We start from the raw sequence: 18,752 nt of genomic DNA, 5'->3' as shown, positions 1-18,752 counted from the left end.
TGAGAGAGAAAGTTTTGGGGTAGGTTAAAAGCAGGAAAAGACTATCAAACAATATTCCTACGTCAGACAGAGGACGACTGTTGAATCAATCATCTCTGGAAGGACTAGTGGTGTGGGAAATAATCGTTTTGGCGATATATCGCGATATTCGGCTGTCAGATATAATATGGATCTTTCCTTCTTAGTATTTATTTTGAAAAATAAAACATGTTAACCTAAAACAACGAGGCACCGCTGCACCGCCACTCTGGCAGTTAGCGCTGTGGAGCTCTTTTGCTGTGCAGCGCGGCGCCATTTCTGCAGTTCAAGCACTCACAATGGAAGACGTGGAGTGACTCAAACCCCAAAAAACATTAATACCAAAATAACTAAATGATTTATATCTTCTAATGAACATATACAGCATCTGCTTTTTTTGTATCTATTCATTTGATTTTGATAGCTGGGAAAAGTATTGAAATATATAGTAAAATTGCAATATCGTGATAATATCGTATTGTGACCCAAGTATCGTGACATATATTGTATCGCAACACCCATGCCAATACTCACCCCTTGAAAGGACAGTAAAAAAACTACGACAGTATAATGACAGTATAACGTATCGTTATATACAGTATAACAAATATATAAAACATATAAAACGGTTTTAATGGAGGACAGCAGACTTATTGCTTATCTTAAACATCCAGAGCATGGGTCCCAGTGAATATGACACTTTCAATAACACTTTAAAAAAACCTTTCTTCTTAAAGTAAAAATTCACTACAGATTCAGGCAGCGAAAGTACAGATTATAGTTCTGCACTCATTGCGCCCTAAGCAACAGCATTTTGGTATTCTTGTTGTAAATTTCTAATACTTTTTCTCCTACCGTGGGCTTTAAGAATGTTTCACATCAGATTCGACAAATGTTTAGTAAATTATCCTCATGAACCTCATGCTGTCCACCTGTGTCTGAGTGACAGTGTAAATCTGGATAATTACTTTCCAAATAATGCCATATATACCTCCGACTTTCCACGCTGTCAAAATGTATTAATTCAGAAATGGCTTTAAAGATGAAGAAGAAAAACTTTACTGGTTTGGAGGTCGAGGTTCTGCTGACTGAGAGCTGAGCAGCAGAATTAAAGGACCAGTAAAAGCAAATTTAAAAAGAATGAATTTGTTCGTACAAAAGCTTCTTGCATGAGGCCCATTGTCTGGAAACCGACGCTGTCGTCTACGTAAGGAAGAAATATAACAGATGGGTTGAGTCATTATTAGGGGTCAAGCCCTACTTTGTAAGTGCGTCTGCTCACTATTTAATGTCATATATTTTATCGCCAAATTTTTTATCAGTTCACATCTTTAAGGCAGGACACCAAAGCTTTTGATACAGATGACCGAGCCATCTTAGCTGATGATCGAGATCTGCCTGTTTTTCAGTGTAGTCCTGTTTCTCTGACTGTGACTGGCTGGATGTGCTCTCTTCATCCTGATACATGGGGGTTGGTTAAGAGCTCGTCTGTCTGCCTGGATGGGGCCGCATATACAGTTGCCATTGTATCTCTGCTTCTCTCCTTGAACCCCAGTCGGCCTCAGCACATGGCCACTCACACTGGGCCTGGTTCTGCCAGAGGTATCTTCCTGTTCAAAGGGAGTTTTTCCTCTCCACTGTCGCTACAAGCATGCTTAGTGTGAGGGATTGCTGAAGAGTCAATGAGTCGATGCAATCAACTGGTTTTCCTTGGATAGAAAACTTTAAATCAATTTGACTGTATGATGTGGTTGAATTGTAAAGTGCCTTGAGATGACATGTGTGGTATATTGGCGCTATAGAAATAAACTGAATTTAATTGAATTAAATACCTTATATCAATAAAGTATGGTAGTTATTAAAGTAATGGATAGGTATATGCATCTCTTTTTTTTACCTAGGTATTTTAGGGTTTATCAAGACTTTTTATGGATTATATGATTACTCCTGAACAGTATCTAAGTATAAAAATCCAAATGCCACTCCTTTATTTCAGAGATAGACCTGAACATGATTATTTACAGGAAAAAGATATGGGTTCTATTTTTTTTTCAATACTACTGTACCTGTCTGGGGTGTGCTCTGGTTTTGATGCAATGGAGAAGCACCAATCACATGGATGGATGGATGGATGGATGTTAGGTGTTTAAATTATTAAGATAAATATTGGCGATTTAATTTTTTTTACAATATCTGCGTCATGATAACATTTATCCCAATGTATCCTGATACATTAATAAAGACGATATGTTTTTATGTTATCGTTACTCGGCGGGAAACCTCACCAGATCTTGTTGTTACTTTGCTGCGGCTGGTGCTGAGCCACTAAATAATATGCACTGTGCTGCCACCTAGCAGCTGAAGGTTTAGGAGTCGTGTAAAAGTAAAAAAAATAAAATAACTGTTTGGGTAAAGGTATGTTTCTATACTTAAGATTAGTGTTGCACCGATACCAGTATTGGATGAGTCCCCGATCCAGCATTAAAACGGTGGTATTGATATCGAAGAGTACCAACAAATAGGGCACCGATACCATTATGAGAGCCAAAATTATTTTCAACTATTGTCACCCATTCCAGGTAGGCAATAAAAAGTTCTACTGGATTCACTTTGTATTAGTCTTTTTCCTGCTTCACAAAGGTAGGTAGCAGCGTGACAAAGCCATGATGGCAATTATTTTACATCCAAGTATTATGCAGTTCTTCATATATATATATATATATATATATATATANTGTGTTTTTGAAATTGAAAAAGCTTTTCCCATCTTGTGTATAGATATATCCCTCAGCAGAATTGACACCATTTCAGGCTTTAGATTTATTTTGTCTTAGATTTGTTATTATTGGCCACTATCACCCTAATTGCAAGTGGCATGATTGCCACTTAGAGAATGTGTGGGTAGTAGCCGGCTGGCAGAGGGAGCATTTTGTGGATTATCCTGCATGATATGTACAACCTGCCTCGCATTCCCCACAATGGACACCCTCACACAAGCCGACACATATGCAGCACTTGGCAGGCACATGGTTGGCACACTTAACAAGCTGGCACTTTGCACACATAGAGATTAAGGCACGTGCTTGGCCATGGCCCATACGTAAGTAATTGAATAGCGTGGTGTCCTGTTTTCATGTATTATTGAGGAGCTCGTTTAATTAGGAAAAAAAATTAAAAGGCTCATTAGGCTTATGTTAATTAGCTTGGCTCCCTGCTCTCTGGAGAGGGCTTACACCGGCCCAATGGGATGGAGGGAGAGGAGGGGCACAGGAGGAGGCAAGGGGGAGAAAACAAAGTCATGCCTTTCTTAAATCCCAGTTTTTTTTTTGTTTTTGTTTTTTTATATATTTAATTTTATGTGATTCTTTTCTCACAGTTGCTTTTATTAATCTTTCTGCATTGGATTTTTTTTTTTTTTTTTGCTCAAAGCTATTGCAAGAAAAAACAAAACAAGTTTAGGCAAAGTTCAAAGCTTTCTGAGAAATCAATAAAATGATGCGGAAGAAAGAGTTTGCAGTTCTCCAGAGTCTATGGAACTAAAAAACTTCCTTCTCTTGTCCCATTTTTTATTTTCTTTCAAAGTGTTTTTTTTCCCAAAACCATTCCTTTTGTCCACTTAATGAAAGTGCTGAGCTGGCAGTTTCTCTGATTTGATGTGGAGGGAGCTGCATCTACTGCTGGCTGTGTTGGGCGTGCAGTTATGGTATCCTGACAGTTTGTGAAGGGTGCATGAGCCCTCGCTGAATTGGGTTCGACTCTGGACTGAGGCCTTGGGCAGACAGGCTGGAGAGGAAAGGTTTGGGTCTGGCCACTCAAGTGTGAAAGTCTTATTTTGAGATTTGAAACATGAGTGAAATCAGTAATGAAATATGGTCAATAACGGCCTCACACTTCCCAATGAAGCGCCCTGGCTGTGTGTGGGTCTGAAAGCGTGTTGTCATTTTTATTCTGAGGCACTGGGGCGTTAGATGGAGGGAGGCAGCAGCAGAGGATGGGGGGTGAGTAGGGGAGGAAGGGGGAGGGATTATCCACTTGAACTTTCTGGCCTTTCACTGTCTTCACCCTGTTTTTTTTTGTCCTTTTCTCTTCTTTCATCTGTCCCCTGTCAAACAGAGCTGGGATTGGTGCCTTGATTTTAGTTTTACATTAGGAGGTCATCATGGGAGGAATCCACGCATGTTTTACTGTTTGTCCGCCTCACATCCTTAATGATTGATAAATATAAGAGAATTTTATAGAAGTTTAACCCTATTACCAGGTCTGGATCGACTCCTTTCCAGATTTTTTACCCATTTTCATTTAATCCGTCTAGTTTATGACTCTTCTACTTCAAAATGCTAAATTTTTCAGTCATATTTAGACTTTATTGTCTATTGCATAACCTTTTTTCCTAATTCCATTTATTAATACTATTATTGGATAATTCTTACATTTTCCAATTATCCCAAATAACAAACAAAGCATTTTTTAATCTCACATTTATGTTGGCTCAGATAAAGAAACATCAGTCAGCAAAAAGACAAACCTAAAATGTTTGAAGACTGAAGCTGTAGAAGGCTTGTTTCATAGGGAGCCTCACCTGTGCTCTCGCCTCAGTGTCCCCAGGAGTAATGTGGCCCCTGCCCTGCTTCACATTATCAAGAGGAGGCTGCTTACTGCACACAATGGGGCCCCTTCTTCACTTTCCGCAGTGGCGGTGGCCCTGAGCTCCAAACACCACTCTTAGCTCAGTGGGAAACTCCTCCGCTGTCTAGTTTCCACTTAAATATTTGTCTCATCTGCTTCTCTGGTCCCCCCTCTTGCTCCCGACCCGTTTTCTCTCCTTTCATTTCTCTGCATAAATGAGCACAGACTTGCTGTTTACCTGCAGGGGCACACAGATGGAGGCTGTGATACTGATGATAGCTGCTGAACAAACAAATCCTCAACCAACAAGAATCATTTACAAGTCAAGGAGCCACACACCGAGAGTACAAACCGATACAGGCGGTATGAAAGATGCCAAACAGATGGTGCATCAGGACAGCCTTTCTCCTCATAAGCTGTCAGATTCGACCAAAACAGAGCAATGGTTTTATATTCTTGGTAGCTTTAAGGGAAGGTGCCTCTAAAGAATCACATCCAGATGTAGGTGTGTGTTTTAGTGTATCTATGACAGTCAGGTTGTTTGGAGAGTCAGTGGGTTCCTGTGAGGTGCTAATGCTCAGTGACAAGGATAAACAGCGCTGGGCTTTGCTCCTTCCAAGGTAGGGGGTGAGGAGGAGGAGGAGGAGGATGGTGTCAGGCTCTCTGCTCCTCTGGCTCTCTCCTTGTCATTTTTTCAATTATTCCTCTTTCCTGTGTGTCCCCATAGACCCCAAAGGCAGAGGCTGCATCATTTAAACCCAGAGTCTGTTTAGATTCATAGCTTCCTCTCTTCTCGCCGTTCCCTGATTCTCTGCCACACAATTCAACGGCTTATCACTGTAGAGCGGTTACCTGAGAAAATAAATACATGCATCTCCAATACTTCTAAAAAAAGCTGGAGTTTGTATATGTTATTAAACCCCTTAGCACTTGATGGCCTAGTCCAATCCTCAGGACCCGATCATCACTGTTCCAAAAAACTGCAGTAGACCACCAAATGTCCACTGGTTCCATAATAGACATAGAGCAATGTAGAGTTTAATATATTGTTATTTTTGTCATCCTTTTTCTAGTATTACCAGCAGCTGATACATTCATGCGTTGGTCGGTTCACAAGTGTCTCTAGATCATAGGAAGCACATGCATTGTAACTCCTTCCATTTGCTATTCATTGTTTGGATTTTATTTAAACGTTTGCAACTTTGGTTCTGTTCAATTTTGTCATGTAACTGGAGGAAGAAAATACAATATCGCCTTAAGAAATGTATTGGTTAAGGACCTTTTAGGCTGATTTATACTCAGAAACCAGCTTGTCTGTGTGCGTGTCGCAGTTAACGCAGAAATCTACATCCGCTCTACACTATGCGTATTTCCTGTTTGGTACCTTACCAGCTTGTTGTGTTTGTATGACCGCCATTGTGGAAAACGACTCGTGAAGATGGACCAGTTAGAAGAGCGAGGTGCACGAGATCGCTGGGAACCTTTTTCCACCTGGATCCCCGCTCTTTTTCGCCCTCATGTCCCTCTGTGGACGCACTATTTGCCCCCACTTCCTCACCGCCTCGGCCGTATCTCGACCCACAGCTAGTTCCTGATTGTCCCTCTTGCATTGTGGCGTGGAATAACATAGCGCAGACCACACTTCAATAATTAGCATAAATCAAAAATATCTGCGACAAGCTCATTGCGACACACGGCTGCAGGAGGATAACCAGCCCTTTAGACTGACGTATACATAGTTGGTATTGGCATTAGCTTTAAAAAACCTGCATGGGTTGACTCCTGTAAAGGGCGAAATAGAGTAAAAAAAGTACAAATCTTATTTTTTAATTTAGCTACATTTAAAAAATAATGTTTTTCAATCTAAATTTAATACTTTAATGCTTATAAAATGCACAAGAACCTAAGAAAATAAGCTAAATATTATTATTACCCTTGTAATATTTAGAATTGTATCTCATTAGCAAAGATTTTTTTAAGAGATAAGACCTCTGTCATTAAACATTCCTTAAAATATATTTTATTTAAAAAATGCTCATCTCAGTAACCAATAGATCCTACTTCTTTTTCAGTCTTTCTGAATGCTGTTTTCATGTTTCATTGGTTTATCTTTAGGTCCTTGAGGTTGGAAGGCCGTTTCCAATCACCCTAATCTTTAGGTCCCTTTAAGTGTTTTCTATAAGATTTAAGTCAACACTCTACGCTCAGACTTGTCTTACTGACAGAAAAGACTTTAAAACGGGACTTCCTCCAACATGTGAAGACGTATCTAAGCTTTATATTAGAGATGAATCAACATGAGATGTTTAGAGTTAGTTTCAGTGCGATTCCTCGCTCTGACTTGGATCATCTATTGAATTTGGTGGATGAACAAATAACCTGTTGAAATGTACCAGTGTTTAATGCTAATCTAATGAAGGGTGTGGGTTTTATTAGGATGACAGACCCTATAGGAAGGTGCAAACAGCTTTCTTGATTTTCTTTCGGCTGCAGACATTTTGACCTGTTTATCCTGTCCGCTGACTGGACTGATATCAGGCAGCAATCCCTCTTCCCCTCTCTGAGTGGCTTCCCTCCCAGTTAGAGTGAAAAGTCATCAAGGGAGAAAAGAGATGAAACCTCATTGAAATGCAAGTAACATTCCCCGATTTCTCTCTCCTCTCTCCTCGGGGACTTCATGCCTTTCTCTTCCTTCTCCTTCCCATCTTTCTGGTCTCTCCCTGACTCCCTCTTCCCTGCCTTTGTTAATCAGTTAAACTCCCTCTTCAAACACCCCTCTAATTACTCCTCGGCTCTCTGTAAACGACAGGGCTGTCTCCTCGCTCTCTCTTCTCCTCCCTCCCTCCCTCAGCTCCCTCCATCCATGGCAGGGGTTAACCTCTGTCAGCCACTGACCCCTCTGAAGTGTGAGTCCGCCCGTGCGCCGTTAGAAGGCTTTGCGACTTTTTTTCTTGCATTGTTAATGACGCGAGTGGCTTTTTTTTCTTCATTCTTTTATCTTCCGGTTTGACTAAATATGGTGCAGGACTGCGACTTCTCACCTGTGTGTCAGCGTTGGGATGCCTGGACGTCTGCATTCTGCTCTTCTAGAGAACCTGCTCGGTTATTTCTGCTTGACAGCTCAAAACACTTCTCTTATCTTCCACCCATAATTTCTCAACACATCCTTTTCTTTCCTGCTCACAACAACCTCCCCCCTCCCACCTTACCTCTCTCTTCTCTTCCCACTAATCTACCACGCATCTCTCTCTTTTAAATTAACATGCAACATGAAAAAACATGGACGACAGCGGCGGGAGGGGGGGTAGAAAAAATTAAATGCATTTAATAAATCGCTGACTTCAAATCACCCTGCTTTTCAGACTCTCCCTATTCACAGTCCAATGAAAGGGGAGAAATCATTCACCAGGAGAGACAAAGCCGAATGAAAATATAATTCTGCATTGTGAGGCGCTTTTGTCCTGGCCCGTCAAATCGCTAATGGTGAGGCTTTTGTTTTGCGGCGGGGCTCTGAGGCTGGCGGTGTCGTATGGCGGTGGCAACGCATGCCCCATAATCACAACGCTTTGTGATATTAGATTATAGGGGCAATTAATGGCGTCAAACCTTAACGACTCAACATTCAGCCCACCGCCGCGCACACACTCCAACGGCTCCTGCACATGTGGCTCCGGCGTCGCAGGGTAATCCAACACACAGAAAAAAGGTGCTATAACTCCAGTAATTATTACGCCTCTGACTTGAAAATGTCAATGGTGGTGTGTATAAAATAGGATGTATGAGTAGTCGGCGAGGAAGAATGGGATGCACAAGAGCAATTAATTACAGCTTTTCATTTGGCAGCCTAGACTGACAAGGCCTGGCGGCGGGGGCAAGCTGGCATGACGCCAAGCGGCACCCATCACCACCCCCGTCTTCCTCGCTGACACCCCCCAACCCTCCACCTCCCTCGCCTGTTCCTTACCAACTGCCACAACGCCAAAGGGTCGCACCTTTCACCTCGCTTTGACTCCCACCTTGCAGCCACACAGCAGAGCTTCTTTCAAAAACAGTCGCCTCTTGGTCCTTAAATGGAAAATTTAGTTATCTGGATTATGATACCCCAAAATCAACCTTGTTGAAACCTTTTTTCCAAGTGAATGAAGTCTCAAACATTTTTTATTTCATCTCAGCCTTAATTAAAGCCGGGCATAGACTGCGATTTCTTTAATCGTCGCACGCAGCTACAGCTCACCCTGTGCGACGAAACCGCAGGGTTTAAAAGTTCACAGCTCACGATGTATGTTCTCACACTGTGCGGCCCGATGCTCTGATGCGATCTACCTGCTCACCCTGTACGTCTAAAAACCACGTCGGACTCTGCTCAGCAGTGACTTGGAGCCACTCGGACTTGTCTATCCGGAAGCCAAACCAGTAGAAGAGGAACATGAAGCTCACTAGAGTGAAACATGCTGCCTTGACAATTTGTGCAATTTTGTTTCCTGAAAGCCCTAAAAAGAAAAGGTGATGCCGTATTTGGACAAAGACATGGCTGAGAACAAGTGGCTTTTACAGAATTTTACAGAAAGAACTCAATTTCACTTGCACCCCTGCCATTCTTCTGTGTTTTTGTCTGAGGGGAAGAAGAAGAAGAATCGTTGTTTGCCCACTGAGCGATTTGCCCACGTCCACCTCACGTCAGCTGACTGAATTTCAAACATTCGATTTTCTCCCGACCTCACCATTCCTGATCAGGAGGTGGTCATGAGAGCCATGCTTGTAACAACAGTGGAGAGGAAAACTCCCTTTTTAACAGGAGGAAACCTCCAGCAGAACCAGGCTCAGTGTGAGGCCGACTGGGTCTGGGTTCAAGGAGACAGAAGCAGAGATACAGAAAGCAACTGTAAAAGGCGGCACCATCCAGGAAACACACAGCCAGGCAGACGAGCTCTGAGCCAGCTCCCATGTCAGAGGATGAAGAGAGCACATCCAGCCATTCAGAGTCAGAGAAACAGGACTACACTGAAAAACAGGCAGATCTCCAACATCTATAAACAACGGTGTTTAAAGTACTGATACTGCAGTAAGAGGTTCCCTTACAGATTAGAACACAGTAACTTATATTTTATCAACTTTGCATCGAAAACCTGGACAACATTTAGACACATTTATCAAGGGATGTGAATACTTTTGCATAACACTAGATACGTGCACTACGGTCCAGGACATCTGCTGCTTATCACTGGTCCATCCGTGAGAACCATTTTTTTCCATTTTCACCATCAAACTGAGGAGGACAGTTTTCCTATCCTCATTTCATGTTTTGCGATTGGGTTTAGGAACAAGGTGTGAATGGAGTTTAGGTTAAGGTTAGGTATGCAGTAGTAATGGTTTGGCTTATTGTCAGGATTAGGGCCTTAGGGATGAAACAATGATTTAGTCATTTATTAATCCTTAACTGCTGTATGCAGATTGAAGTATATTTTACATAAAAAAACTCCTCAAGTGACTGTTGATTTTCTGTGTAAAATCTTCTTTAAAGCAGTTTTTGTCATCTGATTATTAATTGATTACTTAATAAAATAAGCGTTTAGCTAAATAACCTCTAGCTGCAGCCCTATACTGTAGGTTACAGAAAGGGTGAGAAATGTCCATAAATCAATGGAAGTCATTGCTGGTTGACAAATGAGCTTCACTATATGTAGCTGGATGAGTGGCAGCTGGTAACGAGGCAGCTGGTATTTATAGTCCATTTTGTTTATAGAGTCAATGTGACTCTTTATAGATGTAATCTAACAGTAATGGTTCACCTCTGTTTCCCTCTTAGTTTCTTCCATCCGCTCCGGTGTTTGGGAAATGAGCAGCTCCTCAGTAAAGCTGCTGTTTTATCTCAAATAAACACATAGATTCACTTATAAACACCATAATACAGATTGATAACTTGTATCTTTTGAAGTAGTAATCTCTTTTTTTTTTATCTTTAACTAAAATACTTCAATCCTTGTTCCGTTTTTTAACTTTACTCTTTCACTTTTGTTGCTCCGGGAGTTATTGAACAGAAAAGGGCTTAGTCAGCAGGATTCCTGCTCCTTTTTTTCCCTTTTTCTTTCTTTCTTTTTTTTTTGTCCAATTGCAGTCTCAGTTTCAGATTTGTGCAGTAAGCTTTCCCCCAGAGTTGTTGTGTTTGTAATCAGATTAGCATCTCTGCATGTTTCTGTGTCCAATGCAAGAACATAAAGGAGGGTTTGCACAACACAATCTGCAGTAAAAAAAAAAAAAATCCCAACTCTGTAATGTCTTCCCATCTCTCTGCCTCTTTACGTGCCTGCAGCTCTATCTGATGAGATACTCATCTCATCAGATACGCAACTTTGTTGTTCCTTTTTCCTCTCTCAGCTGGGTCGGGGAGAGAATCGACGACAGTCGTAATCATGTGTTTATAAAAGCAGATAAGGTTTTATATTTTATTGGTAGATTGCATATCTGTCCTTTCTTCTCTGGCAGCAGCGATGGAAATTGGAGTTTTCTTTTTTTTTTTTTTTTATACAATGCCAGCCTTGTTGCAGGAAAATGTCAACAGCGTGAATGTGTTTTACTGCGTCTCTCTATTTGTCTTTATCTGATGTTGCCAGTTTTTTTTTTCTTCCTGAGTGACAACAGAGAACATGAGAGAACACACCTCCCTGGCTTACCTGCCCATACCGGCCTACAGTATATCCAGATTGTACTGCAGGCTGTTTATTTTAAGTTGAGCATTCAGTCTGCGGGCACAGTCATGTCTAAGGCTTCCTGCACCAACAGAGTCTTTTTAACACAAAAGTTCACCTCATACGGATTAATTTCCTCTCGTTTTGCATGTTTATATAAATATTAGGATGCTTTTAACATGGGATTCTCTACGGAGTGACTTTGGTTCTATTATTGTTGCAGCAAAGAACATGTTTTGTAAATGGAATTTTGAAACAGATGCAAAACATAAAGTAATCTGCTTTTTCCCCTAATTTTTATTAATTTTGTTTTTCACAGATTTTATATTTTAAAAATATGGTTTTGGTTTTTTCATTTTGTATTTAGAATTTTTTCAAATTAAGGTGTATGGATTGTGTTTTACAGATCAGATGAGGCATTTCTATTTGTCTACTTGGACGTTAAGAACAACATTGTATGGGTCAATATGTGGGCTTGTATTGGACTTGAGGTGAAAAAAATTGATCTGTGACATATAATTTGAAAGGAGTGCAATTCCTAAACTCAATGTAAAGAACAAAAATGTCACATAAAAAGACAATATAAAAGCTGTAAAAATGCTAGATGTGAAAATGTGGCATCTGTAAAAAATATAAAATACATTTGAAAAAATAAGATCTGAAACAATCTGAGAAAACGGCAAAGTTATTCTCATAACCTTTTTTTTTTGCAAAGATTTTTTAAAAGTTTTCTTTATGTATTTCATTTTGTTTTCCCACCAAAGTTCACTCCATACTTCTCCCTCTGTCTCGTCTTCAGGTTCCCGTCTCCATGGCCATGATGAGCCCACAGATGATCACTCCTCAGCAAATGCAACAGATCCTGTCCCCTCCTCAGCTCCAGGCCCTGCTGCAGCAGCAGCAGGCTCTTATGCTACAGCAGGTACAAACTCCACGCTTTGTGCTCACTTAGCCCAGATAATCCCTCTTTTCATACATGTTATTAAAACAGCTTTGAGCAGAACCATTTCAGTCATTTTAATTCCATTTCTTAAATACAGACATTATTTATGTCAGAATCAACCAGATATGTGTGCATATACAAGGAATTTGATTTTGGATTTGACGTTATTGTTGCAATAACGCATTAATACAGTCATACAAACAACATATATGGATTATACGAACAAAATAGAGAATGGAGCTGACTGAAATTATGCAAATAGAGGATTATAAATTTAATAAATAAGTGGTAGAGTTGCTGGGCTGTTGCACAGGGGTAACTCCTGACACTGAGTCAGTCAGGTTTTTATTAGCATGATATCTTATGGGACGAAAGCTTTCCTGAATCTGTTGCTCCTACCTATACTCCAGAAGTTGGAAAAGGTTGTGAGCATTGTAAACTTGGTCCGCTGTGATTTTTCCTGCAAATTTCCTGGCTCTGGAAAGTGCGTAACACCTTAAAGAAGGACCTGACTGACTGTTTATCGTCAGCGCCTGAGGTTGGCTGTTTAGGGGGTTAGATCCAAACCTGAGAGTGAATCACATCCACTGCTGGAGATTCTTAATGATGTGATCTTTTCAAGCATCTTTAGTTACTTTAAGACTATGGCTTCTTTTTTTATAGAGAACGTGAAAATACTGTGTGACTGAAGACAAAAACAACATTTTGCATCTTTCCAAAAAAGTTAGAAAGACGTTTTGCTTCCCATCTAGGAAGCTTTTTCAATTAAAATTTTAATTGAAAAAGCTTCCTGGATGGGAAGCAAAACGTCTTCAAACTTGGAAACAAAGTCTTGTTTTTTAACCTTTTTTGGAATGGCTATGACCTGGATGACTGAGAATCTTCACCAGCAACATTTTAGATTCATTGAAGAATATCTTGTCATTCAACATTATTGTTTTATATACCTATTGTGCAGATACTACATAGTATGAAACGTTTGCATATTAACATGTCGAATTTGACTTGAATAAATCTGTTTACTGGTGGCAGTAGGTTTTCGAAAAACTGAAATTGAGGCATCATTGTGTTATCTTTTGCGCTGAGAGAATAAAGTGACTTCATGCTCTAAAGATATTCAGGAATTAACCTAAATAAACGCTGTGAGAGAAATGTAATTGTTCCCCCATTAGATCAGGATGTGCTGCTGGTTAAAGCTGGTTATTTGCGTATTCTCCTCACCCATCAGCTTGACATCACAATATTTAAACATAAAGATGTCTGTGGAACAGAATGTTTAGAAAAAAACACAGCTCTGGATTCCAGCTCCAACATCATTACATCAGATGCAGCTACAGAAGCTCAAAGCAAGGAGACATCTAAAGTAATCCACGGGCTGCGGGAATCGAACCCTCATTCTGGAGTTTATACTGATCATATTATTTCGGTGGGAAGTTATTGAGTTATGTTTGAGTGAAGTGAGCAATTTGTTGAAATAAATACCGACAGTTGGTGTCCAACCAAAGTTCAGTAGATCCAACAGTTTAGAGCGGATCTCAGATGCTTGATTGTTTTTCACAGAAGCAGCTGGTGCATGATTTTAAGTTTAGAAGAAGAGACGGCTGATATTAAGCTGCATCTTTTAAACTATTCTATATTTCCTTTGCATTTCCAAAAAGAGTAAAAGTTTCACAAATCACAAACTTTATGAAAGACTTGGGAAATCAGAATAAAAATATCTTGCCAGGTTTGATACATTTTAGTATTTTCTAATTTATAATTCAAATAATTTTTTTTTTTAGCATAAAATCCAAAATGCAGCGACACTAAAGGCTCCAAGGTGTTTTAATCAATGCGTTCTTTTCCTGTAGCTAACAGTACTTTCTTCTTTCAAAATAAGATTTTCATGAATAAAAACATTGTTTAGTTTTTATCAGCAGCTCACTATTACCTTTTAAACTTTGTTGTGATGGATGAAGATGGAAAAGAAAGATATGGAGGAAAAAATTGTCCTGAAATCTCTGTTGTCCTGATTTTGCACATTTCCTTTTATCCTTTCCTCTTTTATTGTTTTATTTTCTTATCTCTCCTTCATCCTTCTTTATTTTCCTGTCCTTTATCTTTATCTTCCTTTCTTTAATCCTTTCTTTTTCTTATATCCATTTTTCCTTCCTCATTTCTCATACTCTTTACTTTTGTGCTTCTTTACTTTTTTCTTTCATTTTATGCTTCCTTCCCTTGTCCTATACCTGTTTCAATCCTTCCTTGCTCCCTTCCTCTATCCTTTCCTTGTGTATTTTCTTACTTAAAGCTCAGTCTTCATTTATCATCCTCTCTTCTCATCAAACTTTAATATTTTTTAGATTTCTCAGTTGATTCTGAAAAAGTTTTACATAAGAGGTGCGTAGAAATCCCCTTTTTGGGATTTTTGCAGATGAGTAAAAGGACCAGCTGATTTTTTGGGGGATAATGTGAAAGTATCCCTATGCTCAGCTTTACAGACAGATTTGCTGTTTGGCATCAAAACATGAGTCATAGTGAATCAGGAGTGTGTATGATGCTGATGCTTGGCCCCTTGATAGTAAGGGTTGCCATGTCGACACTACTCAATAAACACTCTTTAGCTGTAGTGGATTTGTCAAATGCATAGCTACACCGACACATTCCCGCCTACCTGCACGAGCAAAGCACACACGCCGGCACCATAAAGGCTGTGAATTTGCCTCCTAACAGCTTGGAGACACAGGAGTAATTGCATAGTAGTGGATAGTGTAGAAAACTGGAGCGCAGACTGTATATTTTAATAGGAAGGGGTAGCTTTAGGCAAGTGTAAATTGCGGTGGGAAGATCTGACAACATGTATCACAATGGAAAGTGGAAAAAGTGCCGGCTTTCTGGGAGCAGACATGAAAAAAATGACAGAGATCCTCCTTGCTGGTCCTTTTCTGCTCTTTTATCGTCCTTTATTTTCTGTAACGAGGGAAAAGAAGACGCACCATGAAGAAGGGGGGGGGGGTGATAAAGCACTCTCATTGGCTTCACCGCTAATAAAAAAACCACAGAGTTTAACATTGCTCTCCCACTTAATTAACCACAGTATGGGCCATGCACTTAGTGTATATCTGCAAATCAGCCACTTTTACCCACACATGCACACATATAGGACAATCAACCAACACATCACTCACTGAAGCATTAAATTTCATATCCCCATGGCAATAGTGCCCTGTGTAAAAGTGTGTGCATGTTTTACAGCCCATTGCTGCAAAGCAGATGTGTGTTTGCATGAGTTCCAGGTTGTGGATGCAACCTTTAAGTTTCCTCCAACCTCTACTTCTGCTGTGGCTGCTTTGCCTTTTTTGTTCACTACATTTTCCTCTAAAGTCAAGGTCATGGTAATAGGCTGAAGAGGTGAGTGCCTCACTTATACATACACTTAATGTACAGAGCCACTGAATCAAATCATTAAAAGACTGTAATTATCACTTAATTATTCCTTCAACTCACCGCTCTGCAGCCGAGGTTGTATATATATGTGTGTGTGTGTGTCTGCTGGTGAATGTGTGCACTTGCATATGCATTTGTCTGTGTGATTAGGAGGCGATCAGGGCTAGTGACGCAGAAAAGAGAGATTAACTCTGCCTAAGGAGTGATAAAAGAGAGATGGGGAATAAAAGAAAGAACAGCAAAAAAAAAGGACTGAGTCCTGCATTTAAAATGAATTAAGCACAAAAAAGAATGTCGTAGGGGTAAAGCTGTAAATTATAAAAAGAAGAAACTGTGTCTGAAGCTGGATAATATGAAACAGCTTTGCTTTAAGAAAAATAGAAAAAAGAAGAGAGAGCTTGGGATGGGATGTGTGCGGCGAGGATGGGCAGCGGTGTGTAGTCTGCTCGCCGTAGGGTCAGACGGATGAGAGACCGAAGCAACTGCTGCGCTGTGAAGTCATTCCTTCACTGAAAAGCCTCTTTGAACATTTGATGCACCATGAAACAAAGACAAACTGCAGATGGACACTTGTACAAGCTGTTCTCGGGAGAATAACCTCCCTTCCTCCTCTCCTCAGCGCTCACTCACGCTCACACAGACCGAGATGCTCTGTGGTCACTGGGGTTTGTTTTTCGCCCCTTTCCCCTCAGCTGAAGATATTAATCTTAATGGAACTTCCTGGGTAAATTAATGATTACTAACTCAAACAAACAGACAAGCTGTGGCCAGTCAGAGGAGGCCGAACATGTGTGAGTGTATGTTTTCATAGGGATTAGTGTGTGTACTGGTGTGCATGTGTAATTCATTCCCGTAATTTTATCAGACTATAAGGTGTCAGTTTTGGTAAAATGAAAATATTGACTCATAAACTTGCTTTTGCATACCTTTAAGAGGAAGCTAGCTTTTCCAGGCTTTAGAGGTTTTTAGAACATTGGTGAACAAACAGAATCATGAAGAACAATGATGAGATTAAAAGGTGTTTTATGCCATCTAAAGTTAACTCTAACATCATGTTTTGAGCCTTTTAATACAACATTGATTCACAATGAAATAGGACTTGTTTTTTGTCATTATTCCCAAGCCAGAAGAAAGATGCTTATTTTTACTGGGACGCCGCTTCTGAGTTATTTACATCAATAGGATAAGCTGCTGCACTTTCATTGAATAACTTTCACAACTAACTGATACACTAGCAACCATTTAAAATCGCCCTTCCCATTCAAATGTCAGCTGAGTGGCAGCCTACTCCCCTGTCACTTCCAGCCAAATCCCCTCCAGCTTCCATTCACAGGCCTTCTGCTGGATGTGCATTTTTTTTACTCTGACTCCACCCTTTCACTGATTTACAGGGTCTGACTAGGAGGTGATGCTTCTCTTCAGATCTTAATGTCCACAAATCATTACAGAAAAAAATATTTTGGTACAAAGATTGATTTTTAAAAGGAGTTTTCGGGGACCAGGGAATTTTGAATGACTACTACTGTATGTCCTCCAGCATACTAAGCCTATAGCAGCAGAGCTGTAGATATAGCTCATGATAACCCGAGCCGCTCTGACTATAAGCTTCATCAACAAGGAAAGTTTTAAGCCTAGTATTAAAAGTAGACAGGGTGTCCGAATAAAACTGTTAGTTGGTTCCATGTGAGAGGAATGTCCACAAATCATGACAGAAAGAATATTTTAGTGCAAAGATTAATGTTTAAAAATGAATTTTAGAGGTTTGGCTAACGACCATCAAGGAAAGTGGGGACATTTTGAATGGCTGCTTGTGTATTTCATTTTGAGTATCAAAAAGTATGTACAAGCAGTCTAAGATTCATAATCACTGGACAAAAAGCAATGTAATAAAGTGTTATGTTACAAGGTTTTAGCTAGCACATTGTTGCATTAGCTTTTAGCCTGAAGAGCATGAAGTCGGATCGGCGTACCCGTGTCCTCTGTCCCTCAGCTGCTGTCATGGACAACATTGCATTGTATTTAAAGACTAAATAAATCCACACTGGTTCTGGAGGTTCTTAAATCTGTCTGCACCAAGTGCAAAGAGACATTTTCTTACCTCTTGGTTCAGAGCTTCTGTAAATGTTTCTGCTAAATGCTTTCCTGCCTTGGGAGTTTAAAGCTGTTCTTTGACTATAACATCAACAGCATGTTCCCTAACCTTTCTAGGTCCCTAGTTGTGTTAGTACAAGGAGGTGAGGTGGTTACAGATGTTACAATGACTCTTTTTGAGGAGAGAAATCAGAACAGGTTCTTTTGGAGATGTGGGAGGAGCTGCCAAGTAGAGCAAACTGTTGTTGATGATGGAACAGGGCCGAATGACCAAGAGTAGCATTCGTATGAAGTATTTGACAACAAAATAACATTTTTGAAAGGTTAAAAAAAGATCATGAACCTTTCATGTTTATCCCTGAACGCATCCTCTGTGGCACCATCATGATGTAATTGAACTTTATTGAAATTTATATCTGCATTTAACCCTTCCTCTTGGGAGCAGTGGGCTGCCATAGTGGGGTGCACAGTGAGCAGTGCAGGGTTAAGGGTTTTTGCTCAGAGAGCCAGAGTGGCAGTCTGTGGGAGTGGGGCTCAAACTCAGAACCTCATGATTCCAAGCCCTAACCACTAGGCTGCCACTCCCAGGGATGCTTTTCTTCAGCAGGGACAGGGGCGGTTGGCCAGCCAATGGGAAGATGGATGCAGAGAGATGGGGGGCGATCCTGGGTAAATATGGGGTCACTCATGTTTACTCTTAATAAAGAACTGGGAAACCTTTCAGTTTTTAGATTAGCAGAACTGGTAGAGCCCTAGAGACTTCCAGCTGTACTTTTTCTGAAAAAAAAAAGTAGGATTTTTCCTACTTTGTAGGAATGTGTACTCCTTTGTGTCAGTTTTCAATTAGTATTTAAGACCTTGTGCAATAACCTGTTTCTTTATATTTGATACCCAGTGCAATAGTTATATACAGTAGGTAAATACCCATCTACATAAATACCCTGTGCAATAACCCTGTATGA

General features: G+C 40.2%; 1 protein-coding gene across 3 annotated transcripts in view; it reads left to right on the top strand.

The window, feature by feature from the left end:
* Nucleotides 1-18,752, top strand: part of foxp4 (forkhead box P4) — a 138,062-nt gene that overhangs the window by 77,347 nt on the left and 41,963 nt on the right. For all 3 annotated transcript variants that reach the window (XM_015372452.1, XM_015372451.1, XM_015372450.1), the window contains exon 4: nucleotides 12,130-12,252. In XM_015372452.1, coding sequence (XP_015227938.1) covers nucleotides 12,130-12,252 — 123 coding nt within the window. The remainder of the gene's footprint in view (nucleotides 1-12,129; nucleotides 12,253-18,752) is intronic.

Source organism: Cyprinodon variegatus, unplaced genomic scaffold, assembly GCF_000732505.1.
Source record: "Cyprinodon variegatus isolate N-32 unplaced genomic scaffold, C_variegatus-1.0 Scaffold72, whole genome shotgun sequence".
NCBI lineage: Eukaryota > Metazoa > Chordata > Actinopteri > Cyprinodontiformes > Cyprinodontidae > Cyprinodon > Cyprinodon variegatus.
Note: the sequence above shows the minus strand (reverse complement) of the source record. Positions and strands in the feature narration are given on the sequence as shown.